This window comes from Erinaceus europaeus, chromosome 13, assembly GCF_950295315.1.
Source record: "Erinaceus europaeus chromosome 13, mEriEur2.1, whole genome shotgun sequence".
Taxonomy (NCBI): Eukaryota; Metazoa; Chordata; class Mammalia; order Eulipotyphla; family Erinaceidae; genus Erinaceus; species Erinaceus europaeus.
The window spans coordinates 69,208,480-69,232,852 of record NC_080174.1 but is presented as its reverse complement, the minus strand read 5'-3'; the positions used below and the strand labels follow the sequence as shown (position 1 = coordinate 69,232,852).

Sequence of the window (24,373 nt, the reverse complement as noted above, 5' to 3'; positions counted from 1 at the left end):
ACCTCAGCTGACTGCCAACTCTGTTTCCAGGAGTCTGGAACAGAGAAGTTCAGTGTAGGTGTAGGGGACCAGATTGGGTGACGAGATGTCAAGCGTTGGACAGGGTGGGCGAAGATATCCGCGTATATTGGCAGGTCCGGTCGAGCGAAGACGTGGGAAATGAACTTAGATGATGCCGCATCCCGACGAATATCTGGCGGGGCGATGTTGCTAAGAACTGGCAGCCATGGAACCGGGGTGGAACGCATGGTTCCAGAAATTATCCTCATGGAGGAATATAATTTGGAATCGACCAAGTGGACATGGGGGCTACGGAACCATACTGGGGCACAGTATTCTGCAGTGGAATAGCATAATGCCAGAGAGGATGATTCTCTGAAGATTCCTACAGGCGCTTCCGCCAAGCCATCTTCAAAGCAGCTTCCCAAGCCATTCCTCGTGGGAGACGTGCTAACTATATGCCTTGTCTTGATGCTGAATGCAAGCAACTACTAAAGCAGTATGATGAGTCGGGCGACCCAGATGTGGCTGACCATCTCATTGCCTCCCTGGATGCAGCACGCCAAGCCTGCTGGCAACAACTCACGGAAAGTCTGAACTTCACCCACTCAAGTAGGAAGGCCTGGAAGCTTCTTCATAGACTGGGTGCCGGTAGCCAACCCCCTCCCGTCTCCCATCCTCCCCTATCTCCAAACTCAGTGGCCAGTCACCTAACTCAAATTGGATGTGCTAAGATCGACCCAGTCTGGAAAAGAGAAATTTCCCATGAGTGGTCATCCCACTTCCGGTTATCTTGTCCATCTCCAAAACTCTCTCCCTTTACACTGTCTGAACTGGAAGACGCTTTGAGGAGGGTTAAACCGGGAACAGCTGCTGGCTATGAAAACATCACCCCAGAACTCATTCTTAACTTGGGTCCCGCGGCAAAGAAGTGGCTCGCTTCATTCCTGTTATAACATCATTGCAAGACTGGCCAGCTCCTCATGGGGCACGAGCGCTTCCACACTACGATCATTGGAGCCTCAGGCATGAGAATTTGTTTGCATAACCATTATGCTATCTCCCCCCCCCCCCCAGAATCTAGTGTTAATAATGGCTAGGAAGCATGAGTCTTCACAGAACTGATCTTGATTTACAAAGTTTCTGAGTTTTTCTAAAACAGAAATAGCTAACAAAACTGACTGCCCTGTATAGCCAACAGAATCTGAGAAGGAATAAAAAGTGAGACAAGCAAAAATAAAACATGAACTCCAGAAAACAAAAACTCTGAAAAAAATCCAAGAAATGATAAAAGGATGGGCTTCTGCTAGAGGGAAAAGAAATGAAAGAGATCTGGATTACACATATTTATATTCCCTGCTCAATGAGGAAGATGAGACTCTAGAGTACATAGTCTATGCACATTCTTCTTTTCATATTTTATTTACTAATGAGAGACTTAGGAAGAGAGAGAGAGAGAAAGAGAGGTAGACAGACAGACAGACAGACAGACAATATCAGAGCATCACTCTGGCACATGCACTGCCAGGGATCAAACTTAGGACACTTTATGTTTGAGAATCCAACACCTTATCCACTGTACCACCTCCAAACCACCTAGGAACATTCTTACAGCTTAGCAGCTTGTGAGATTATTCTGGCTATAGCAACCAACCTGTCCACTAAGGCCCATTCCTCTCCCTGCTATCAGTTTTGCATCTTTACTGGCACCAATCTCATTTCTCACTTTTGATTTCCATAATGTGCAACCAAGGAGCTCTGAACTGACCTCATTTCTTCAACAGACTTCCCATAGCCACCAACAGGGCTTAATGCACCCAGTGGCGCCCAATCTTCAGTTCTCTACTTTTACAGAACTAATGCCATCTTGCTACAGTTCATTTCTGAACCCTTTTCATAGTTAACAGGCTTAGGTGTCTGATTCTATCTTCTGTGGCAGTGATGGGTTATGATAGAAAAGCATAAACTTTGGTAACTAAAACATCATCAATTCAAATTTGTTTGACTTGAGACTACTTAATAACTACATGTTTCTGGGAGTTGGGCGGCAGCGCAGCAGGTTAAGTGCATGTGGCACAAAGTGCAAGGATAGGTGTAAGGATCCTGGTTTGAGCCCCCGGCTCCCCAACTGCAGGAGCCGTCGCTTCACAAGCAATGAAGCAGGTCTGTCTTTCTCTCCCGCTCTCTTTCCCTCCTCTCTCCATTTCTCTCTGCCTTATTTGGCAATAACAACATTAATAACCACAACAATGATAAAAAACAACAAGGGCAACAAAAAAGGAAAATAAATAAAATATAAAAAATAGGTATATATTTCTTTTCCTCTCTCTCTATAAAAACATAAATAATAATAATATAAAAGAAATCAGGTAAAGTGAGGAGTTAGAGACAATGAACAGAAATAGTTCCAGAGCACTGCCCAGCTCATATGGTGGCATGTGGGATTGATCTGGGACTTGAGAGCCTCAGGCATGAAAGGCTTTCCCATAACAATCATGCTATTTCCCCCACCTCTAGTCTTATGTTTCTAAGCCTCAGTTATGAGTAAAGGAGACATCATAGTGGTTACGCAAAGACTTGCAAGCCTGAGGCTGTCAAGTTCCAGGTTCAATCCCCACACCAACACCACCGAGAGCCAGAACTGAGCAGTGCCCAGGTAAAAAACAAACCAACCCATCTCAGTTGTTTTCACTTGTAAAATGGGAACTAATAATATTATAAAAAGGTTAAGGAAAGTAAGCAGAAAACGGTGTTAAAGCACATATGATGCCCATGACAGTAACACAGTGAGTGGCACACAGCAGGTACTGAGAGTTGCTAGCCAGGGGCCAGCATAGGCCACATGGTATAGCATACACTTTGCCAATGGTAAGGACCCAGGTTCAAGTTCTTGGCCACCGCCCGGGAGCACCATACAAATGGGAAGTTTTATAAGCACTGCAGTGGCACTGTGGAATCTCTCCTGTGCTTGACTTTCTCTTTAGCCCCCTTTGTCTCTCACCATCTATCTGGGGAATAAAATTAAAAAAAAAAAATTAAGGAGAGTACAAAGGGAATGGTGAAAGGCACAAAGCTCAATTCACACGTACGCGCGCGCACACACACGCACACACACACAAAAGGAGTTACAAGTCATCTCACCCTCTCCACTCCACTGTCACTGCTGTAAAACAGAGTTCTCATTCTGTATCTATAAGAGCCGTCAACTTTGCCTGTTGCTCCAACTGCCTGTTGTGGAAATGACTTTCAGTGACCTGGTGCTAAGGAAGTGAAAAGGAGTCAAGTATGCGAGCAGCTTATCTGTGGCGAGGGTTAGTATTCACAGCACTCCGACAGGAGGACTATAAATATGTTCTCACTTTATATATTTTTAAAGATCACTTATTTATTATTGAGGGGGGATGAAGAGAGAGAGAACCAAAGGGTGCTGAATAGTGGCGTACCTGGTTAAGTGCACACTTTTGAGTGAATAAGGACCCAGGTCCAAGTCCCTGGTTCCCATATGCAGGGGGAAAGCTTCCCGACTGGTAAAGCAGTGCTGCAGGTGTCTCTCAGTCTCTCTCCCTATCACTCCACCTTCCCTCTCAATTTCTCTCTGTCTCTATCTACAATAAATAAATAGAAGAGAGAGAGAACCAAAGCATCACTTCGACACATACAATGCTGGGGATTGAACTCTGGATGTCATGCTTGAGAGTCCAACGTTTTATCTACTGAGTCTTGTCTTGGGCTATAAATATTTTGAGTTGTCAGAAAAGTCATGACATAGTTTTTGTTTTTCTATGCAAAAATGCATCATGACTTTTTTGCCAACCCAGTATGTTCTCCTTTTAAAATATGGTTATAAATGGTTGTTCACATTCATAGGAATACAAAACTTCAAGCTAAGGTTACGAGAACTGCTATAAGTTGTTTGGAAAATGAACCAGTTCATAATTTTGTTTTAAGGAAACCACAGAGTTTTTTTGTTTCTTTGTTTGTTTGCTTTTTACCAGAGCACTTGTCTCAAGTGGCTTCCCCCAGGGCTCTGTTCTGGCTCCTATGCTATTTAATATTTACATCAATGACCTCCCAGAAACTTCCTCAAGGAAGTTTATCTACGCCGATGACATCTGCTGTGCAACTCAGGCATCCAAGTTCGACATCCTCGAGGAAACACTCACGAAAGACATGTCTCTGATATCTGATTACTGTAAAAAATGGCGACTAATCCCTAGCACTGCACAAACGGTATCATCTGTTTTCCATCTACACCATGCCTCGGCCTCGCGTGAGCTTAATGTGCAGCTTGGCGATACGAGAATCTGGCATGAAGCCCAGCCAGTCTATCTTGGCGTTACTCTCGATCGCACCCTGTCATTTCACGAACATCTCATAAAAACTGCAACAAAGGTGGGCGTGAGGAATAACATCATTGCAAGACTGGCCAGCTCCTCATGGGGCGCGAGCGCTTCCACACTGCGATCATCATCTCTGGCATTATGCTATTCCACTGCAGAATACTGTGCCCCAGTATGGTTCCGTAGCCCCCATGTCCACTTGGTCGATTCCAAATTATATTCCTCCATGAGGATAATTTCTGGAACCATGCGTTCCACCCCGGTTCCATGGCTGCCAGTTCTTAGCAACATCGCCCCGCCAGATATTCGTCGGGATGCGGCATCATCTAAGTTCATTTCCCACGTCTTCGCTCGACCGGACCTGCCAATATACGCGGATATCTTCGCCCACCCTGTCCAACGCTTGACATCTCGTCACCCAATCTGGTCCTCTACGCCTACACTGAACTTCTCTGTTCCAGACTCTTGGAAACAGAGTTGGCAGTCAGCTGAGGTCAAGAACAAACACCTCATCACAGACTCCTGCAAGCGTCAACCAGGCCTTGACCTAGCACGTTATGATCGGGCCCTCCTCAATCGCTATCGAACAGGCCATGGCCGGTGCGCCGCTATGTTCCATCGCTGGGGAGCCAGAGACAACCCGAACTGCCCCTGCGGCTACAGAAAGACTATGACCCACATAGTCAACGACTGCCACCTCTCCAGATTCAAAGGAGGTCTCGAAACTTTACATCAGGCTCAACCTGACGCTGTTGACTGGCTACGGAAGAAGGGCAAACGCTAGAAGAAACCAGAGCACTGCTCAGCTCTGGTTTATGGTGGTGCAGGAGACTGAACCTAGGACTATGGAGCCTCAGGCATGAAAGTCTGTTTGCATAGCCATTATGCTATCTACCTCCACCCCCCCTAGATTTCTAAGCAAAGACCTTTTTTTAAAAAGTTTTTTTACATTTATTTATTTATTTTCCTTTTTGTTGCCCTTGATGTTTATCGTTGTTGTTATTGCTGTCACATTGTTGTTGGATAGGACAGAGAAATGTAGAGAGGAGGGGAAGACAGAGAGGGGGTGAGAAAGATACGACACCTGCAGACCTGCTTCACCGCCTGTGAAGTGACTCCCCTGCAGGTGGGGAGCCGGGGGCTCGAACCAGGATCCTTACGCCGGCCCTTGCACTTTGAGCCCCCTGCGCTTAATCCACTGAACTATGCCCGACTCCCAACAAAGACCTTTTTAACCTCTTCTTAAACTGGAGATTACTTCACATTTCCTTTGAGAACCATGTGGAACTATAAGGATTACAAAATAAATGGACATTCACTGAACAACCATGATACACTGACATTATGCTAAAATACAACTGTTAAAAATATGTATATATGAATGTATATATGAATAAATCTTATGTAATCATCATCAAATGTAATAAGATATTTCAATTGAATTCTGTATGTATATATGTATAAATCCCATGTAGTCTTCATCAAATGTAATAAGGTATTTTAATTTGAATTCCGTAAGAGGAAGCAGTAGCTTGGCCAAGGTCACAGAATATATAACAGATTAAGATGGAACTCAGGTTTAAATTATGCCTTCCCACGGTGTGGGAAGAGACAGAGATAAATTGATAGGGAAGAGGGAGATAGAGAAGAGAGAGAGAGAGACACCTGGAGGACTGCTTCACCACTTGTGAAGCTTTCCCCCAGCAGGTGGGGACCAGGATCTTGAACCTGGGTCCTTGTGCACTGTAATACATGCACTCAACCAAGTGCACTACCATTTGGCCCTGGATTCCTTTTTAATCTTTCTTAAAAAAAAAAAAAAAAAAAGCAAAAATTGTAATGTAACCACAACTACCTCAACACATTTCACATCAGATTGTGTCCAGAGATGCCAGGCACAGAATGCCAATCCTTCAGTTCCAGTGCTCTGGTGAGACTTCCTAGCTCATAGGACTCTCCAATTCCTAACAAAGCCACGGAACCTAGATATAGGCCAGGGACCACGAGATAGAACACATGTGCTCATGTATCCATAAATTAGGAGAAAATAAATAGCTTAATGTAAAAGTGCACAATAGTTTGCAGTGACTTAGTACGTGCAGCAAGCAAGTAGAAAGACCTAAAAACAAGATACTTAAAATTAAGCACCATAAAGTACTTAGTCAAATAGTTTCTACTTAGACCTAGATACCCTTTCCTCACCTACTTCCTATTTCACTTCCCTCAATCACTCCAAAGCTGACCTTGTCAGACGAGGTAAGGACTACAAAAGCTGGATTAGGGCAAGAGACTGGCACACTTTAATGACAGCTCTTTTGGCCACTACCAGCCCACCCCATCATCAGAGGCCCTAGTGAGGAAATCCTGGGATTCCCACAGAGATATTATGGGCCTAGACCTTTAGTAGATCCCTCTCTCCACTGTCAGTAGTCATCTCCATCAGAGGCAACATAGTGGACCCTCTTGTGGGTTTCTACAGGACCTTGCCCTCACTGTGGGTCAACCTGGTAGGGACTGCCCCAGCTCTGAACAGAGGTCGGTTCAACATACTCTGCCACTCAAAGAAGACAGGTCCTGCAATGAGTGCAGCCTAGAATGTTCCACAGAATGCGAGCTCAGACCTACAGGGATGCAGAGGTTACAGAGGTTCCTGTGCATAATATGGGCCCCAGATCAAATCGATGGGGTTTACAGTTAATGGTATTTATATACTTTTCCCATATTTGGGAGCTTCTCTCTGCCCAGATCAAGCTATCTAGTCCTTTTTCCAACTCTTACACCATCTTCCCAGACAATGCCTTCAGCCCACCTGCATGTTAGCTATTAGACTCAGGCCAAAATTAGTACAGCCATGGGACCCTTGGACACCTAAAAATGGCCTACTAGCTTTTTCAAAATTAAGACCCCAAATTTCATCTGCTATATTCTTACTTTTAGGTTCATGATTATTAAACATCATTATTAAATTTTTAAAAAATGTAGCAGCCTAGAATGTTCCAAGCTATGACACGGACTATGAGCTCAATCTGATGGGGACTCAGGCTCCTATGCTAAATAAAATATACATGGGCCCTGAGTCAGGCTGATATGGTAAACATTTAATTGTATTTATATATTCTCTTCAAATTTGAGAGCTGCTCTCTCCCCTGAACCACCATTCTAGTTTTATTCCCAACTCTTAACTACATCTTCCTAGACAATATTCTTAGTCCACCTCCATGTTAACCATCAAGCTCAAGTAAAAATTACTGAAGTCATGGGCCCCTAGGAACATAGCTATAACAAAATTCCTACTTCTTACCACTCTAAAATTCTTTATTTCAATTGATCTATTCCTACATTCTGGTACCTGTTTAGCTTCATATCTTAACTGCCTTTCAGACACCAAGTTGCAAATACTACTATGATTCCATCCTTAACTCCCTGGGCAACCTCACCAATGTTATCCTGGAACCTCACCTCTCTAGAGCCCTACCCTACTAGGAAAAGACAGAAACAGAAACAGGCTTGGGGAGGGCAGGGTATAATGGTTATGCAAAGAGACTCTCATGCCTGAGGCCCCAAAGTTCCAGGTTCAATCCCTTACCACCATAAGCCAGAGCTAAGCAGTGTTCTGGGAAGAAAAAAAAAAAAAAGAGGGGGAGGGGGAGGGAGAGGGGGAGGGGGAGAAAAGAAAGAAGGAAGGAAGGAAGGAAGGAAGGAAGGAAAAAGAAAAGGAAGGCTGGGGGGTACAGATCAATCTGCCAACACCCATGTCAAGCAGAGAAGCAATTACAGAAGCCAGAACTCCCACCTTCTGCATCCTAAAAAGAATTTTGGCCCATAATCCCAGAGGGGGAGAAATATTAGGGTAAGATCGCTAGAGGGATCTGAAACCCAATTCTATTAAGACCAAGAGAGAAAAGAGGCAAAAAGGAAACACATTCAGAAGTAGCAATGGGTGTAGATATGATTTATAAAGGAAGTGAAGGGGAGTCGGGTGGTGGCGCAGTGGGTTAAGCGCACGTGGCAAGCGCAGGGACCGGCGTAAGGATCCCGGTTCGAGCCCCCGGCTCCCCACCTGCAGGGGAGTCGCTTCACGGGCGGTGAAGCAGGTCTGCAGGTGTCTATCTTTCTCTCCCCTCTCTCTCTGTCTTCCCCTCCTCTCTCCATTTCTCTCTGTCCTATCCAACAACAAAGCAACGTCAACAATGGCAATAATAACCGCAACGAGGCTGCAACAACTAGGGCAACAAAAAGGAGGAAAAATGGCCTCCAGGAGCGGTGGATTCATGGTGCAGGCACCGAGCCCAGCAATAGCCCTGGAGGAAAAAAAAAAAAAAAAAAAAAAAAAGGAAGTGAAGGTAGGATCATAGAAAAAATGGGCAGATAGACAGTTACAGAAACAACAGTCGGGGGTTGGGCGGTAGTACAGCGGGTTAAGCGCACACAGCGCAGCACAGGGACTGGCGTAAGGATCCTGGTTCAAGCCCTCAGCTCCCCACCTACAGGAGAGTTGCTTCACAAGCAGTGAAGCAGGTCTGCAGGTGTCTATCTTTCTCTCCCCCTCTCTCAATTTCTCTCTGTCCTATCCAAGAACAACAACAGCTATAACAACAATAACAATAAAAGCAAGTGCAACAACAAGGGCAACAAAAATGGGAAAAATGGCCTCCAGGAGCAGAGGATTCGTGGTGCAGGCACCAAGCCCCAGTGGGAAAAAAAAGTAAAGAAAAAAAAAAAAAAGAAGGAAGAAAAGAAGTAACAGTCAACCCATATCTTTGACCTGGGGAGAACCACTGCAGTTTCCAATGGAGAGAATGGGGATACAGAACTCTGGTAGTTGGAATGGTATGGAACTGTACCCCAGTAATCTTGTAATTTTTCAAGCCAATATTAAATCACTAAAAAACAAAAAAAAAACATGCTGCATACTATGGTCTAGAAGGAGGCAGTGTAGATAAGGCATTGGATCATCAACTATGAGGTCCTGAGTTCAATTGCCAATACCATGTATACCTAAGTGATCATCTGGTTCTTTCTCCCTTGTGTTTAACTAAATGTAAACCGGGGCTGGGTGGTGGTGCAACTGGTTGAGTGCACATGTTACAGTGTACAAGGTCCCAGGTTTGAATCCCCGGTCCCCACCTGCAGGGAGGAAACTTCATGGGTAGTGAAGCAGTGCTCTCCCTCTCTATCTCCCTCTTCCCTCTCAATTTCTGGCTTTATATATCAAATAAGTAAAGATAACCAAAAAAACTTAAAAAAATAAATGCAAACCTACTAAAAATTTAAATGATTTATATAAACAAATGTAAACCTACTAAAATTATATAATCATCTATATATATTATATATAGAGAAAGAAATCATGTATGCATGATGCTCTGGTTCTGAAAGTAAAAAAAATGTCAATCTTGAGCGGAATGACAATCGGTAACTATTTTTCTCTTACCCTAGAATGATAAAATTTAATGGATGAGAGAGAAGCCTAAGTACCACTTAGATGCAGCATATTTAACACTGGGGATCAAGCTGGGGGCTGCACACATGCAAGTCCTGTACTCAAGCTGCTATGTTAACTGCCTGGCTGCAAAATGACAATATTTGATATTGGAAATTTCTCAAAACCACCAAATCAGCAGGTAAACAGTAGTAGTCTAGCCAATATGCGAATAAGATATATGAAATTAGGGGGCTGGGTGGTGGGTCATCCAGCAGAGGACACAGATGACCATGCTCAGTGAGGACCTAGATTCAAGTCCCACGGCCCCACAAAGGAGCACCTATGGGGGGTAGCTTCATGAATGTTGAAGTATGCTATAGGAGGCCAGGCGGTGGTGCACCTGGTTAAGTGCACACAATATAGTGTGCAAAGACCCAGGTTCAAATCCCTGGTCCCCGCCTGCAAGGGGAAAGCTTCACAAGTGATGAAGCAGGGCTGCAGGTGTCTGTCTCTCTTTCTCTCTATCTTCCCTTCCCCTCTTAATTTCTGTCTATCCAATAATAAATAAATAAAAGTTGTTTTTTTTTAAAGTGTACTATGGTATCTCTCCTGCTAGGTTCTGGTTGTTTTATTTTTGCACAAGACAAGCATGGGGGCAGGGCAGGGCAGGGGGTTGGGTGGATTAAGCTGTAGGTAAGCCAGCTACACAGTATAGGAAACAATGGAACAATCAGGCATAAACAGGAAAAGCAGGCTAAAATCTGACTCAGAAAATAAGCTGCTTAGGAAGCCAAAAAGATGAGCTATTTGATTTGATTTTATTTGATTACTTAAGAGCAACACCTGGCCATAAAGATGGAGACAAAAACCAAACTTTCTTTTAAAAGAAAGATACATGGAAAGGGCAGAGAAATTTTGAAGGGTACTGTCAAAGAGTCTTAATGTGTAGCCTCTTCAGATCAATTCAAATTCCATTAAAAAATTTTTTTTCTTACTTTTTTTTTTTTTTTGCCTCCAGGGTTATCGCTGGGGCTCGGTGCCTGCCCTACGAATGCACTGCTCCTGGAGGCCATTTTTCCCATTTTGTTGCACTTGTTGTTGTTATTGTTGTCATAGCTGTTGTTGTGGGATAGAACAGAGAGAAATCGGGGGTCGGGCAGTAGCGCAGCAGGTTAAGCGCAAGTGGCCCAAAGCACAAGGACCAGCATAAAGATCCCAGTTCAAGCCCCCAGCTCCCCACCTGCAGGGGGGTTGCTTCACAAGTGGTGAAGCAGGTCTGCAGGTCTATGTTTCTCTCCCTCTCTCTGTCTTCCCCTCCTCTCTCCATTTCTCTCTGTCCTATCCAACAATGACAGAAATGACAACAATAATAATAACAACAGCAACAATGATAAACAAAGGCAACAAAAGGGAAAAAAAAAAACCTCCAGGAGCAGTGGATTCATAGAAGTGCAGGCACCGAACCCCAGTGAGAACCCTGGAGACAAAAAAAAAAAGAACAGAGAGAAGTTGAGAAGAAGGGAAGACAGAGAGAGGGAGAAAAACAGACACATGAAGACCTGCTTCACCACTCGTGAATCGATCCCCTGCAGATGGGGAGCTGGGGGCTCAAACCGGGATCCTTAATGGTTCTGCAAAAAACGACTTTCATTTTCCTGCCAGAGGTTCCAAAGTCCCAGGTTCAATCCCCAGCACTACTAAAAACAAGAGCTGAGCAGTGCTCTGGTCTTTCAGTATCTCTCTCATTAAAATAAAATATACTCAAAATATTTAATTCATTTATTCAGAAGAAAGAAAGAGGACCAGAGCATTATTCTAGCACAGGGGATACCAGGGAATCAAACTCAGGATCTCATGCTTTGTTTTAGACAGATAAAAAGAGCCAGAGATAGAGAAAAAAAACAAAACAAAAACACAGCACTGAAGCTTCCTTCAATGCAGTAGAGGCAAGGCTCAAAGGACTTCATGCTTCTAAGTCCCATGTGATACTTCTCAGGCTTCAGTCCTATGAATTTGAATGTCAAGAAATACAAAATCGGTGGGGCAAGGTGGTGGTGCATCTGATTGAGCGCACGTATTACAATGTGCAAGGACCCAGGTTTGAGCCCCCTGTCCCCACCTACAGGGGGGGAAAGCTTTTCGAGTGGTAAAGCAGTGCTGCAGGTGTCTCTCTGTCTCTCTTCCTCTCTATCACCCCTTCCTTCTTTTTTAAAAAAACATTTATTTATTTATTTATTCCCTTTTGCTGCCCTTGTTTTTTTTTTATTGTTGTAGTTGTTGTTACTGATGTCGTTGTTGTTGGATAGGACAGAAAGAAATGGAGAGAGAAGTGGAAGACAGGGAGGAGAGAAAGATAAGATACCTGCAGACCTACTTCACGCTTGTGAAGCAACTCCTCTGCAGGTGGGGAGCCTGGGGCTCAGGCAGGGATCCTTACACCGGTCCTTGCACTTTGGGCCACTTGCACTTAACTGGCTGCGTTACCGCCCAACTCCCACCCCCTTCCCTCTTGATTTTTGGCTGTCTCTACCCAATAAATAAAGATTTAAAAAATTAAAAAAATATATTTTATAAAGAAATACAAAACCGGGGGCTGGTCAGTAGCACACCCATGTAAGTGCACGTAGTAAGGAAGCACAAACAACCACACAAGGATCCCAGTTAGAGCCTGCAGCTCCCCACCTGTGTGTGTGTGGGTGTCGCTTCACAAGCAGTGAAGCAAGTTTGCAGGTGTCCTTCTCTCTCCCTATCTTCCTATCATCCCCTCTCAATTTCTCTCTGTCCCATGCAAAAAAAAAAGAGAGAGAGAGAGAGAGAGAGAGAGAGAGAAATGGCAGTGTGTGCATAGTGCAGGCAGCACTAAGCCCCAGTGGTAACCCTGGAGGCAAAACACACACACACACACACACACAACCAACTCTGCAACTAGTGATTTCAAAGAGCTCATAGAATCTTCCAAGGTAGTCTTATGGGTAGAATGAAAAAAAAGAATGTAATGGACAAGAATTAAATTCACAACAGACTGAATAAATACCCTGGACCTGGACCTTGTCCTAGTCAATGCGGTCACCTTCAGACATGAATGGCAACCTAGTATGAAATGGGAAAGTGACAGCTAATATCGCTGACTACTGGATACTATACTACTTCCTTATAATCTCCTTTCCTATCTAGATCAGCATTTCCCAAAAATGTGTTCCACAAAACATTGAACCCTGAGAACAAGACCCGAAAAATGGTTTGAAACAAGTGGAGAAATTGCTGTGATGGGACAAGAACTTCGGTGGTGGGGATGGTGGCTGCATACATATATATGTCTATAGTGTGAAAACACATACTAAGATCATACAATATTTGTAAATTAATAATAACAAAATTCAGAGAATTCTATTATTTCCGTCATTGTTAAGTTATCAGAAAGCCTCTGATAAATCCTGTAATAAAACTGTCTTGGTTTTGTTTGTTTTTGTTCTTATTGTTTTAACCAAGGTGCTACTTAAGCCTGGCTATTGGTGGTTCCAGGGATGGAGCTTGGAACCTCTTGATTACAAGTCCAATGCAATACCACATCCTGCCTAGTCTTGACTTAACTTAATGTTTCCCGAACATTTGTTCTTGAAACATTTTCACATAGTAATCATTAACTGGGGATGACCTAAAGGTTAGCCCCTAAGTCATGTTCAAATTCTCATGCTAAAAAAATAACTTGGGCAGTTAAGACTGCCTCATCACTCTTGTTTCTCAAGCTACTGTATTAAAAAAGTTTGACACTTCCTGCCTCCTGTTTCCTCACCGCTCACTCACTGCTCCACCACTCAGAATCTGGTTTCAACCCCCAATTCTACTGAAAGACTTCTAGCAGAAGGGACTGAAACTAGCAGAACTAGTGGTTTCTCTGCAATCCCTCAATCCGTCTGTAGAGCCACCCAGGAATATTCACACATTTTGAAACTCTCCCCTCAGCTTCCACACTTCATTCCACCCATTTCTTTACTATGTGATATTTGGTTCCTCTTTCTCTCTTTTAAAATACGCTGTTAGAGATGGGTACATGTGTATATGTTACCACTGAGTCACCTCCCAGGACCTCTCCTTCCTTTCTTTCTTCTTCTTTTTTTTTAATTTTTTTAAATTTGTTATTGGATAGAGACAAAGAGAAACTGAGAGAGAAGGGGACGATAGAGAGGAAGAGAGACAGAGAGGCACCTGCAGATCTGCTTCACCACCTGCGAAGCAACTCCCCTGCAGATGGGGATCCTAACCGGCCCTTGTGCTTTGCACCACCTGCGCTTAACCCACTGCGCTACCACCCAATTCCCCTCTTATTCTTCTTCTTCTTCTTCTTCTTATTCTTCTTCTTCTTCTTCTTCTTCTTCTTTTTTTTTTTTTATAAATACTGCTCAACTCTGGCTTATGGTGATGCAGGAATCTGAAACTGGGACTTTGGAGCCATAGGCATGAAAATGTTTTTGCAAAGCTATTATGTTATCTCCCCTACCCCATCTCTTTCTAACCCTTAAATTCTCTCTCTCTTTTTAAAATTATATTTATTTATTAATGAAAGGTGTAGGAGGAAAGCAAGAAAGAGAACCAGACATCACTCTGGTACATGTGCTGCCAAGGACTGAACTCAAGACCTCATGCTTGAGAGTCCAATGCTTTATCCACTGTGCCACCTTTCAGACCACCTAAGCCTTAATTTTTTTCTTTAGTTATTTAATAATGATTAACAAAATTGTAAGATAACAGGGGAATAATTCCATGCAGTTCCCACCATCAGAGAACCCTTAAATTCTTAAGTCAACTCTTACTTCTCCCTTAAGTAAACTGTCCACAGTTTGAACCACTGTCCCTTCATGAATCCCTAATTCTAATGCTAAGACTTTTTTTTTTTTCAACTTCAGATCCATTATTTCCAATGAGTTTCTCAACTTGTTCATTTTACTTTTCTCCAAGGATTATATGTTCAATATATATGGGCCAAATGCATCAATTTCCCCACCAAACATTGCCTTCTTGACTCTTTTATTAAGGAATCACCATTCTGAGAGGTGACAGTGGAGCCAGACATTTTTTTTTTCCTCAGCATGTACAAAGCACTGTCCATATGCCTCATTAAAGTACTTAGCAGTGTGGACACAATGTGCTACCTAGAACTTGAAGTTCTGTCAGTCATCTGGGTGGCCTCATCTGTGCTAAGACACAGAAGACGTTCAACACATTTGAAAAATAGAGAAATTCTTTGAATTGTATGGAATTCATTTTTCTTTATTTTAAATTTATTAATGAGAGAGGAAGAGAGAGAGAGAAAGACAGAGAAAGGGAACAGAACAGAACAAAACCAGAGACTCACTGTGACACATGCTGGTGGTCCCGTGGTTATTCTGAGGACTGAACTGAGGACCTTATTATTGGGACTCTAACCTTACATCTACTGTGGCACCTCCCAGGTCACACACAAGTGTTCATCAGTCATTCTTCAAACTCCAAGGTCTCTCATACTTCAACAAAAAGCTTTGAATTCCTTGTACATACAAGATCACTATGCTTCATCAGACTCAAATGAAATAAATACCAAACTTCAACTACCACAATCTCCTAACTGGAAAATGAAGCTACCCATATGCTACTAGAGCAATCATTCCAAAATGCTACTTGAATTACACCACTACTTAGCTTAGGTACCTTGAATATTTTCTCACCATTTCCAGAATACAGTCCAAATTCTCTAGCATGCTATCACTGTCTCTTCTATGCTTGCATCTATGCTATCTTCTCACCCTTATCTTGTTTTAGTTCAGAGGTCACACCAAACTGTGAATCCTGTTGGAACACAGCCAACTGACATACTGGACCAGATAATTCTTTATTGTAGGAGTTTGTCCTAGGAGATGAAGAATGCCTGGGGATGGGTAGCGGCACGGCAGGTAAACGCACACAAGTTAGCTAGTAGCAGGGTCAGAGCACCTGGTTCCCATGTGTGGGGGAAGCTTCATGAGCAGCACAACAGGATGCAGGTATCTCTCTCTCCTCCCTGCCCTCTTTTCTTTTACCCTATTTCTATCAGAGTTTTTTTTTTTTTTGCCTCCAGGGTTATTTCTGGGGCTCAGTCCCTGCATTATGAATTCACTGCTCCTGGAGGCCATTTGTTGCCCTTGTTGTTTCTGGTTGTAGTTATTATTCTTGTTGTTATTGATGTCGTGATTGTTGGATAGTACAGAAAGAAATGGAGAGAGGAGGGGAAGACAGAGATGAGGAAAGACAGACACCTGCAGACCTGCTTCACTGCCTGTGAAGCGAACCCCCTGCAGGTGGGGAACCAGGGGCTCGAACTGGGATCCTTACACCGGTCATGTGCGTTTAACCTGCTGCGCTACTGCCTGGCCCCCATAAAATTTTTTTAAAAGAAGTAAATGGCCACTAGGAGAGAGGTGGATTCATTGTGCAGGCACTGAGCCCCACTGATAAGCCTGGTGGCAAAAAAAAAAAAAAAAGTTTCACAGTCTCCTTGGCACCTACCCCTAGATCCAGTTATTACTTCCCCATAATGATGTTGAAAATGACTCAATATCGCCTAATTCTCCACATCAAGACTATCTCCCATTGAAAAAAAAAAAACCTCTTCTGGGGGCCCAAGCGGTAGCACAGCGGGTTAAGTGCACGTGGCGTGAACTGCAGGGACAAGTGCAGGAATCCCAGTTTGAGCCCCTGGCTCCCCACCTGCAGGGGGGTTGCGTCACCAACAGTGAAGCAGGTATCTTATCTTTCTCTCCCCCTCTCTGTTTTCCCCTCCTCTCTCTGTCCTGTCCAACAACAACAACAATAGTAATAACAACAAGGGCAACAAAAATGAGGGAAAAAAAAGCCTCCAGGAGCAGTGGATTCAGCAGTGCAGGCACAGACCCCAGTGATAACCCTGGAGGCAAAAAGAAAAACAAAACAAAACAAACAAACACACTCTTCTAAGTGGGTAAGATAGCATTAAGTTATGCCAATAACTTTCATGCCTGAGGCTCTGAAGTCCTAGGTTCCATGCCCCACAAACCAGAGCTATGCAGCACTCTGGTTAAAAACAAACAACAAACACTATTCTAAAGATTTCCAAGTATGCACTAAGGGCATTTTGATGTTGTTGTTAATAAAATAAAGATGATAAAGTAATTGTAGTACAGTATCCAGATTAAGAGATGTTACAACGTATACAATGCTAGTTAACTCACACTTGTGAGACTGTACTTAATTTTGAATTTTAAGAGGCTTTTGGAAACTAGAATTTATACAATCAAAAAAGTGACACATCATTCAAAGGGACAGTACAAGCTTAGATGAGGGCTAGCCTTTTATTTACATGCCGGCCAGGAGCTCAGATCTTTCTGATAACTCAGCCACCAAACAAAGGGATGTTAAAAGGAATATTTAAGTTAAAGGAGGTTGGTAGCCTACACAAGAGATAAAGAGAAATCCATGATTTTTAAGTATTTGACGGACAGTTTTGTGGGAGGAAGATTTAGTTTGCTGTTGTTCAGGAAGGGTGAACTAGATCCAGTGGGTAACTGCTGTAAGAAAGCAGATTTTGGGGGTTCTATACAAGTAAAAGCTCTCTAGCAACTACTGCTAGCCAACAAATGTATTAGGCCAAGATGTGAAACCCTACTCTCATCATTCTGGAAGTGTTCAAGCATAGCACTTAATTGATGTCAAAGATGCTCTGGAGAGATTCTTGCACGAGGGAGATAAAGCAACATTTTCTCTCTAGGATTCGTTCCAGTTTTGAGGGTCAAAGGCTAGCAGAGGGAGGGCCATATGTCTTGAATAATCAACTTCTCTCATTCAAGACCTTAGTTAGAGCAAAAGTGAAAAATACTGTGCTAAGCAATTTACCCACGTCTGTCTGGTAACAACTTACATTTAGTCCCCGGCATAACAACTATTAGTGATTTTCCCCCCTACTTTGCATGCAGTCAGTTGCTAGATAGCGAATACCACTCTATCTTTGAACCACATTTTTATCTTGCTATTAATAGACTCCAGTACAATCTGTATAAAGTTTTATAGTTCTCGGTGTATTGTGTGATGAATTATTATTTTAGTCATATTAGCTAATGTGAGCACGAAATACATTTTCAATAACTTCTCATTTATTGTCTCAGCTGAACTTCTTTTCTTTTTTTTTAAATATTTTATTTGTTAATGAAAGAGAGACAGGAGGGGAGAGGGAGAGAGAAAGAACCAAAGATCACTCTGGCATAGGTGCTACCAGGGACGAAGCACAGGACCTCATGCTTGACAGCTCACAGCCTTATCCAGTGAGCCACCTCTGGGACCGCGCAGCTGAATTTCTTTTCTTTTCTTTCTTTCTTTTTTTTTTTTTTTTAATTTTTTATTTAAGAAAGGATTAGTGAACAAAAGCATAAGGTAGGAGGGGTACAACTCCACACAATTCCCAACACCCAATCCCCATAACCCACCCCCTCCCCTGATAGCTTTCCCATTCTCTATCCCTCTGGGAGCATGGACTCAGGGTCGTTGAGGGATGCAGAAGGTAGAAGGTCTGGCTTCTGTAATTGCTTCCCCGCTGAACATGGGCATTGACTGGTCGGTCCATACCCCCAGTCTGCCTCTCTCTTTCCCTAGTAGGGTGTGACTCTGGGGAATCTTTCTTTTTTTTTTTTTTAAATTTCATATGAAAGAAAACAAGCCTTACTAACAAAGTGTATTCTTTTTTTTTTTTTTTTTACCTCCAGGGTTATTGCTAGAGCTCTGTGCCTGCACTACAAATCCACTGCTCCTGGAGAACATTTTATTTATTTATTTTTTTCCTTTTGTTGCCCTTGTTTATCATTTTATTATTGTTGATGTCGTTGTTGGATAGGGCAGAGAGAAATCAAGACAGGAGTGTTTAAGACAGAGAGGGGGAGTGAAAGATAGACACCTACAGACCTGTTTCACCACTTGTGAAGCAACTCCCCTACAGGTGGGGAGCCGGGGGCTCAAACCAGGATCCTTAGGCAGGTCCTTGCGCTTTGAGCCATGTGCGCTTTACCTGCTGCGCTACTGCCCGCTCTCCAAAGTGTGCTCTCTCAAATATTCATTTCCAAAACAAATCATTCACACACAGCCCAGAAATAAACCAAATCTGTCTATTTCATTATCAAACATATAGATCTACTGGCAGAGAAATCCTTATCTTATGATTTGGAGAGGAATGCTTGAAAAATTGTAATTTAGTTTCCTCATACTTCAATGTGGACATCCAACCCAAAAGTTCCAGAAAGCATTCACATATACAAAGGAAAGTAAGTAAATGAATAAGTAAAAATACTGCCGAGTAAAAACCACTGTAGGTCATAATCCCAGAGACTCCTTTGCTCCTAAATACATTGCCAGCAATAATTCAGTAAGAACTTTCCCCAAGACCAGACTGAACCATTACCAGCTGTTTTACTTACTTCTTTACGCTTTGTTTCTGGGCATTCTGATTGCAGAGTTAGGGTTGCACCTTCGATATTTCTTGGCATTGGCGTGGAACCAGGGTTTATTGTTAAATGAATCTGATCTGGTGAGATAATATGTTGCACATAACCCTGGGACATTGCTTCATGATCTATTAGGTGAAAGCCCTCTTCACCCCCTACTAGAAAAGGTAAGTGTTCTCCACACTGTCCATCATCATCTTCATCCTCCAAAGTGCCAGGGTCCTGCTCAATAAGAACAGTTGTCCTATCATAAACAGTTCCAGATGAGGAAGGCACCAATCCGTTTTTATCCACAAACCTGAGCATATTATCATCATGGGTCAGCTCATCTTCCTCTGCTTCAAAGTAGATGAAGTTGTCCTCTGGACTGTGTTCCCCCATGGTTCAATTGTGCTCAGCCCAATTGTGAGAAATGAAAAGGTAATATGAATGACCTGTCTGGAAAACAAACAACAGTGCCAGAGTTAGAGTCATACTACAAGACCCAGGGACCTCTTCAGCAACCACAGGGCTCATTCTACCTCCCACTCCCTAGTTTGCCTCCCCCTCCCAGTAATAAGCAGGCCAAAAATAATAAAAAAATTAATTTTCCTTGGGAATAAATTTAACTTTATAGACCATCATCAAGTCGTCAACTTTTTTCACATATGGACATGCGTGCACGCACACACACATTCTTTGTAGAAATAAAAAGAGAGAGCATTATTGCACATTATATGATGGCAGAGTCTCACACATGCAAAACATACATTCTGCTGTACCATCTTCCTGGCTTACATCAAGTCACTTTAAAGGAAATATGATTCCTTTAAAAAACTGAGTAATGTGGTCTGGGAAGTAATAAACTATTGGACTCAAAAATACAAGGTCTCAACTTTGATCCCCCAGCATAACGCATGCCAAAGTGATATTCTAGTTCCTTTCCCCTCTCATTCATAAAAAATAAATATAAAAAAATAATTTTTTAAACACTGAAGTAAGAACTAGCATCTCCTAAGATCTTCCTTCCAGATTAGCCTTCTCACCAGGCAATTTAAAAGTTAGCTGAAATGTGTAAAGGAGTATAAGCAAACTGCTTTAAGACTGCGTCTTAAATATATATATATATTTACTCCCTTTTGTTGCCCTTGTTGTTTTCTTGTTGTAATTATTGTTATCAATGTCATCATTGTTGGATAGGAAAGAGAGAAATGGAGAGAGGAGAGGAAGACAAATGGAGAGAGAAAGACGCCCTGCTTCACCGCCTGTGAAGCGACTCCCATGAAGGTGGGGTGCCGGGGGCTCAAACCCGTATCCTTACGCTGATCTTTGCTCCATGTGCCCTTAGCCCGCTGCGCTACCGACCGACTCCCAAGACTGTCATTTTAAGGGGAAGAACTTCTACACAATTATCCCTCAAATCAATTTTGAAAGAAGCTACACTCTGGCGGCAGAATCAACTACCTACAAATACTGGCTTTTCCACTTATTTGGGTAACTCAGCCTCATTTTTTTTTTTTTCTTAAAGTGAGACGGATAATTTCTGCTCTCTCAAATTTACTACATGAAGTAAAATGATAAAATACATGTTAGAGCACATAAGACAAATGTGTCAATTTGTTCCCTCTTTCCTAAACAGATGTTTCAGCTTCTGGGTTATGAAGTTCATTCCTAATCGGACATAGTTAAGGAAGACCACTTTAACTATTTACCTTCAAATGTAACAATTTGAGGGTCACTAGAAACTATGCTTATATAGTGTACTCGCTCCAGTGAGAAAACATCTTATTTGTTTCTACTAACTCTGACACATTATACAGGCCCTTTAGGTAGCGGCTTGAGAGATGTCAACTTAATGAATGAAAGTCCTGCAATACACTCTCTAGAGAAGATACACTCTTTGGGGAAGATATACTGGGGGAACACACGCACCAAATTTGAAACATCTTGTTCTGGAATTCTACTTCTTCCTGGGCCTGCAAACACAAATGTGGGTTTGGCAGGCAAAACAATTAAAAAATAATCAGCACATCACTTCTAGTTTAAAGTCTGGGCGTGCATGTTATCTTTATCTTCAGTTCTGGGTTTTAAAGCAAAACACGTAGTGGGACAAGGTAGTTATAAGAGACAGGCCAAGAGATCGCATCCGGGAAGAACCGGATCGACCCCTGGCTCTGGCTTACGCAACCCGGTAGATGCACATTTCGCTGCATCTGAGAGAAGAGATAAGAGCACCTGGGGGCCCAACTGGGCCGTCCTGGCACCATGGGCGCTACACCGAGATCAACTGTCCGAAATAAGCAAGACCAGGAGGTTTGAGGATGGCAAACGAGAAATACGAATGAAGGACCCTAGAGAGAAGGTTTAGAAAAAGAACCTGTTCGGGATAGTCCAAAGCCTGGGGTTGCTCCGAAAAATCCGAAGTCAGATTGGGGGGGCTCCCAGACTGAAGAGGGGCAGGGTCTGGATCTCCATGGAAACAAGAAGGGGGGCTGGATACCCATCCCCATGGAAACGGAGGAGGGGTGGGGTCCTTATGGTGGAGTCTCTATTGGGAAATGCTTCAGGGAGGAGCCTAAGTCCCGCACCCCCACCCCACACCCGGGAGGCTCCAGCCCAGGCCGCGTCTAATTTCGCCTTTTACCTCCGCGGCTCCCGGCAACAGCGGCAGCGGCAGCTTCTCCCCTACCCAGCGGCACCATGATTGCCCCCTTTTCCCTAACGTCACTTCCGCTTCCGCTTTCCGGAGGAAAAGGGAGCTACCGGCTCCACCTCTCTCTGACAATCGTGATTGGCTTATACGGAGTGGGGGTTGAGCTCGAGCCTCCAATTGGCGAGCGCGAGGGGCCGGGAGGGGCGGGGCACAGCTCAGACGTCCTGGCTATGAGTCGGTCGGGAGCAAACTGGTGTCCGCGGTGTCAGTAGACTGTCCAGGAATTAGACGTATGTCTTTCAAGCCACACCAGTCAGGAGAGGGGGGTCAAACTCCCAACCACTAGTCCAAAGTATCTTCAGCGCGGCTTGCGCTGGCTGATCCTACCCTGGCAGCTACGACTACAATAGGAAGGACCACAGTTAGCCTTTCAAATTCCGGTTCGGCGCTGCAAGAGGAGAACCTGGAAGACTGTGACATTCCCGGATTTCTCCTTGTGACCCCAGCTGCCCCTCACTACCGTTCATAAAGACAGAGCTGTCCACGAAAGGAGCATTAGGTGGCCCCAAATGGCAGATCTAAGCAGTAATCTATACCCAGCCGGAGGAAGGCGCTGTTTCTCTCCCCACCCCAGGCCTCCACACGACCTCATAAAACCTCCAGTTTCCTTTTTCCGCACACTCCCGCCCAGACTGTCCGCTCAAACTTTTATCTCCGCAGGACCGTAGGCTTCCACAGACCCACGCCCGAGTCTGGCAACGCCACCTACTGGCCACTCCGTAGCCATTCATTCGGTCAGCCTCCTGGTCCCAGCACTAAATGACATTTTAAATGGCCAAGGAGTAGTGTTAGTCTGGTTTCTAAAAAGATGTTTGCATGTTCCTTTATTATGCTCCGGTGTTGTCATTTATAAATGCCTGCAGCTAACTGTAGATGTTCCCATCAGGAACCGCCCTTTTCTCCTGTGAGCTCCCATGGAATATTCAGAATGGGATATTTTACTCCTCCATCGTTAGATCAGGAATCAGGAGTATTGACTATGACTATAAAATCCCTTGCTTAAAAAGTGTTTACAGAAGCCATCAAGATAACTCATCAAGTGCCAGTTTTGCCATGTTTGTGACCCAAGTTCAAGCCCGGCTCTCATTCCACTGAAGGAAGCTTTGGTGGTGTAGTATCTTTCCCTGTCTCCCCATCTGCCTCAAGCTGAAAAAAAATCAGCCTGGACTGGTGAAGTCCTGATAACCAAAATAAATAACTAGGTGGCTGCCTAGTCATGACTTGATCCAGGTTTCAACATTGGCAGCACATGGTAGGTTGCTACGGTACCAGAGGAAACTTAAGTGCTGTGATGTCTCTCCCTCTAAATGAAAAATTTTTTTAAAAATGCACAAGACCCAGGATTAAAAAAAAAAAAAGTTGTTACTAACTAAACTGACAAATGTCTCTGCCTAGTTGTCTAAATGCTTATGCCACAAAGTTCCAGCAGCTAAAAGTTGCTGTCTTGTAAGAAAGAAAAAAAACATACAAATGACCATTGTTAAAAATACATTTATCAATAAAATATATTATACATATGAAAAAGGGGGTGCATTATATACAGTTTGATTTGCTGGCCCAGTCCTGAAAAGTCAACCTCATTTGCACAGAATATCAATTTCTTTATTTTCAAGGCACTGGCTCTGGTGTCCTCAACAGCTGAGTGGCAAGCCTCAGAGTTGTTGAGTCACATCTGAGTAAGAAGGGGGTAGGGTCTGCATATATAACACATCCTAACAGATCACCAGAAGCAACTGGTTGATTGTTTATCCAGCAGCTCCAACTTGCGTAACTTGCTGTCCCTTCAAGGACTCCAAAATTTGATAGCTTGGTCATGGGAAGCTCAATCAGGCTATTACATCCTGGAGGAAGGTTGAGTGAGCACATGAAGTAGTTATTTAAATGGTTTTTAAAATTAAAAGATCTATGTTAAATAACTAAAATTGAAAATCAAATGTCAGTTTTATTGCCCCCCCCCCCCATCATGTCTTCAAAGCTCACAATAGCACTGAGTTTGATATTCAGGGTGAGGAGAAGGGCCCGAGAAATGGGCAGCTGCCAAATTTGCTTCTAAGTGGTCTCACTTCCTCTTAAGGCAGTGCTTGAGCTGAAATAAGTGGGGCTGGCAATTGACTCCTTCTGGCAAATCAGGAGAGGAAACAGAGAAGCTCAGGAGGAGTTGCAGAGGTACTGGTGAATAAACTCTTGTGCTTTCTTCTTTTCTACCATTTCAAGTTTTTGGTGACCAGCTGGGTTTCGAAGCAGTAAGCTGCCAAATATGCTAGCTGCAGGACAAAGGAAAACAAAATGACTTAGCAAAAGAAGCAGTGTTTATTTTTATGTTGTTTATGTTAAGTTTTATGTTGCTTTTGAGTGAGGAGGGATGTCCCAAAATTATCTTCTGCTTTAAAGATACTAACTAGATGAGGGTAAACTTTGACCAATGCTTAAGAGGCTGGAT

At 43.3% G+C, this 24,373-nt stretch overlaps 1 protein-coding gene and 1 long non-coding RNA gene across 4 annotated transcripts in view; both read right to left on the bottom strand.

Annotated features, from left to right (window-relative positions):
• Nucleotides 1-2,239: 2,239 nt before the first annotated feature.
• On the bottom strand, nucleotides 2,240-21,938 carry LOC132542541 (uncharacterized). The gene is made up of 3 exons (XR_009553541.1): nucleotides 21,865-21,938; nucleotides 19,215-19,679; nucleotides 2,240-3,260 (listed from the first exon to the last, which is right to left on the bottom strand). It is a non-coding gene; the product is annotated as an uncharacterized LOC132542541 (long non-coding RNA).
• A 1,470-nt stretch (nucleotides 21,939-23,408) lies between these two features.
• The window catches only part of INPP5B (inositol polyphosphate-5-phosphatase B), a 96,513-nt gene continuing 95,548 nt past the window's right edge, over nucleotides 23,409-24,373 (bottom strand). For all 3 annotated transcript variants that reach the window (XM_060206180.1, XM_060206179.1, XM_060206181.1), the window contains one exon: nucleotides 23,409-24,197. In XM_060206180.1, coding sequence (XP_060062163.1) covers nucleotides 24,082-24,197 — 116 coding nt within the window. In that variant the 3' untranslated portion in view covers nucleotides 23,409-24,081. The remainder of the gene's footprint in view (nucleotides 24,198-24,373) is intronic.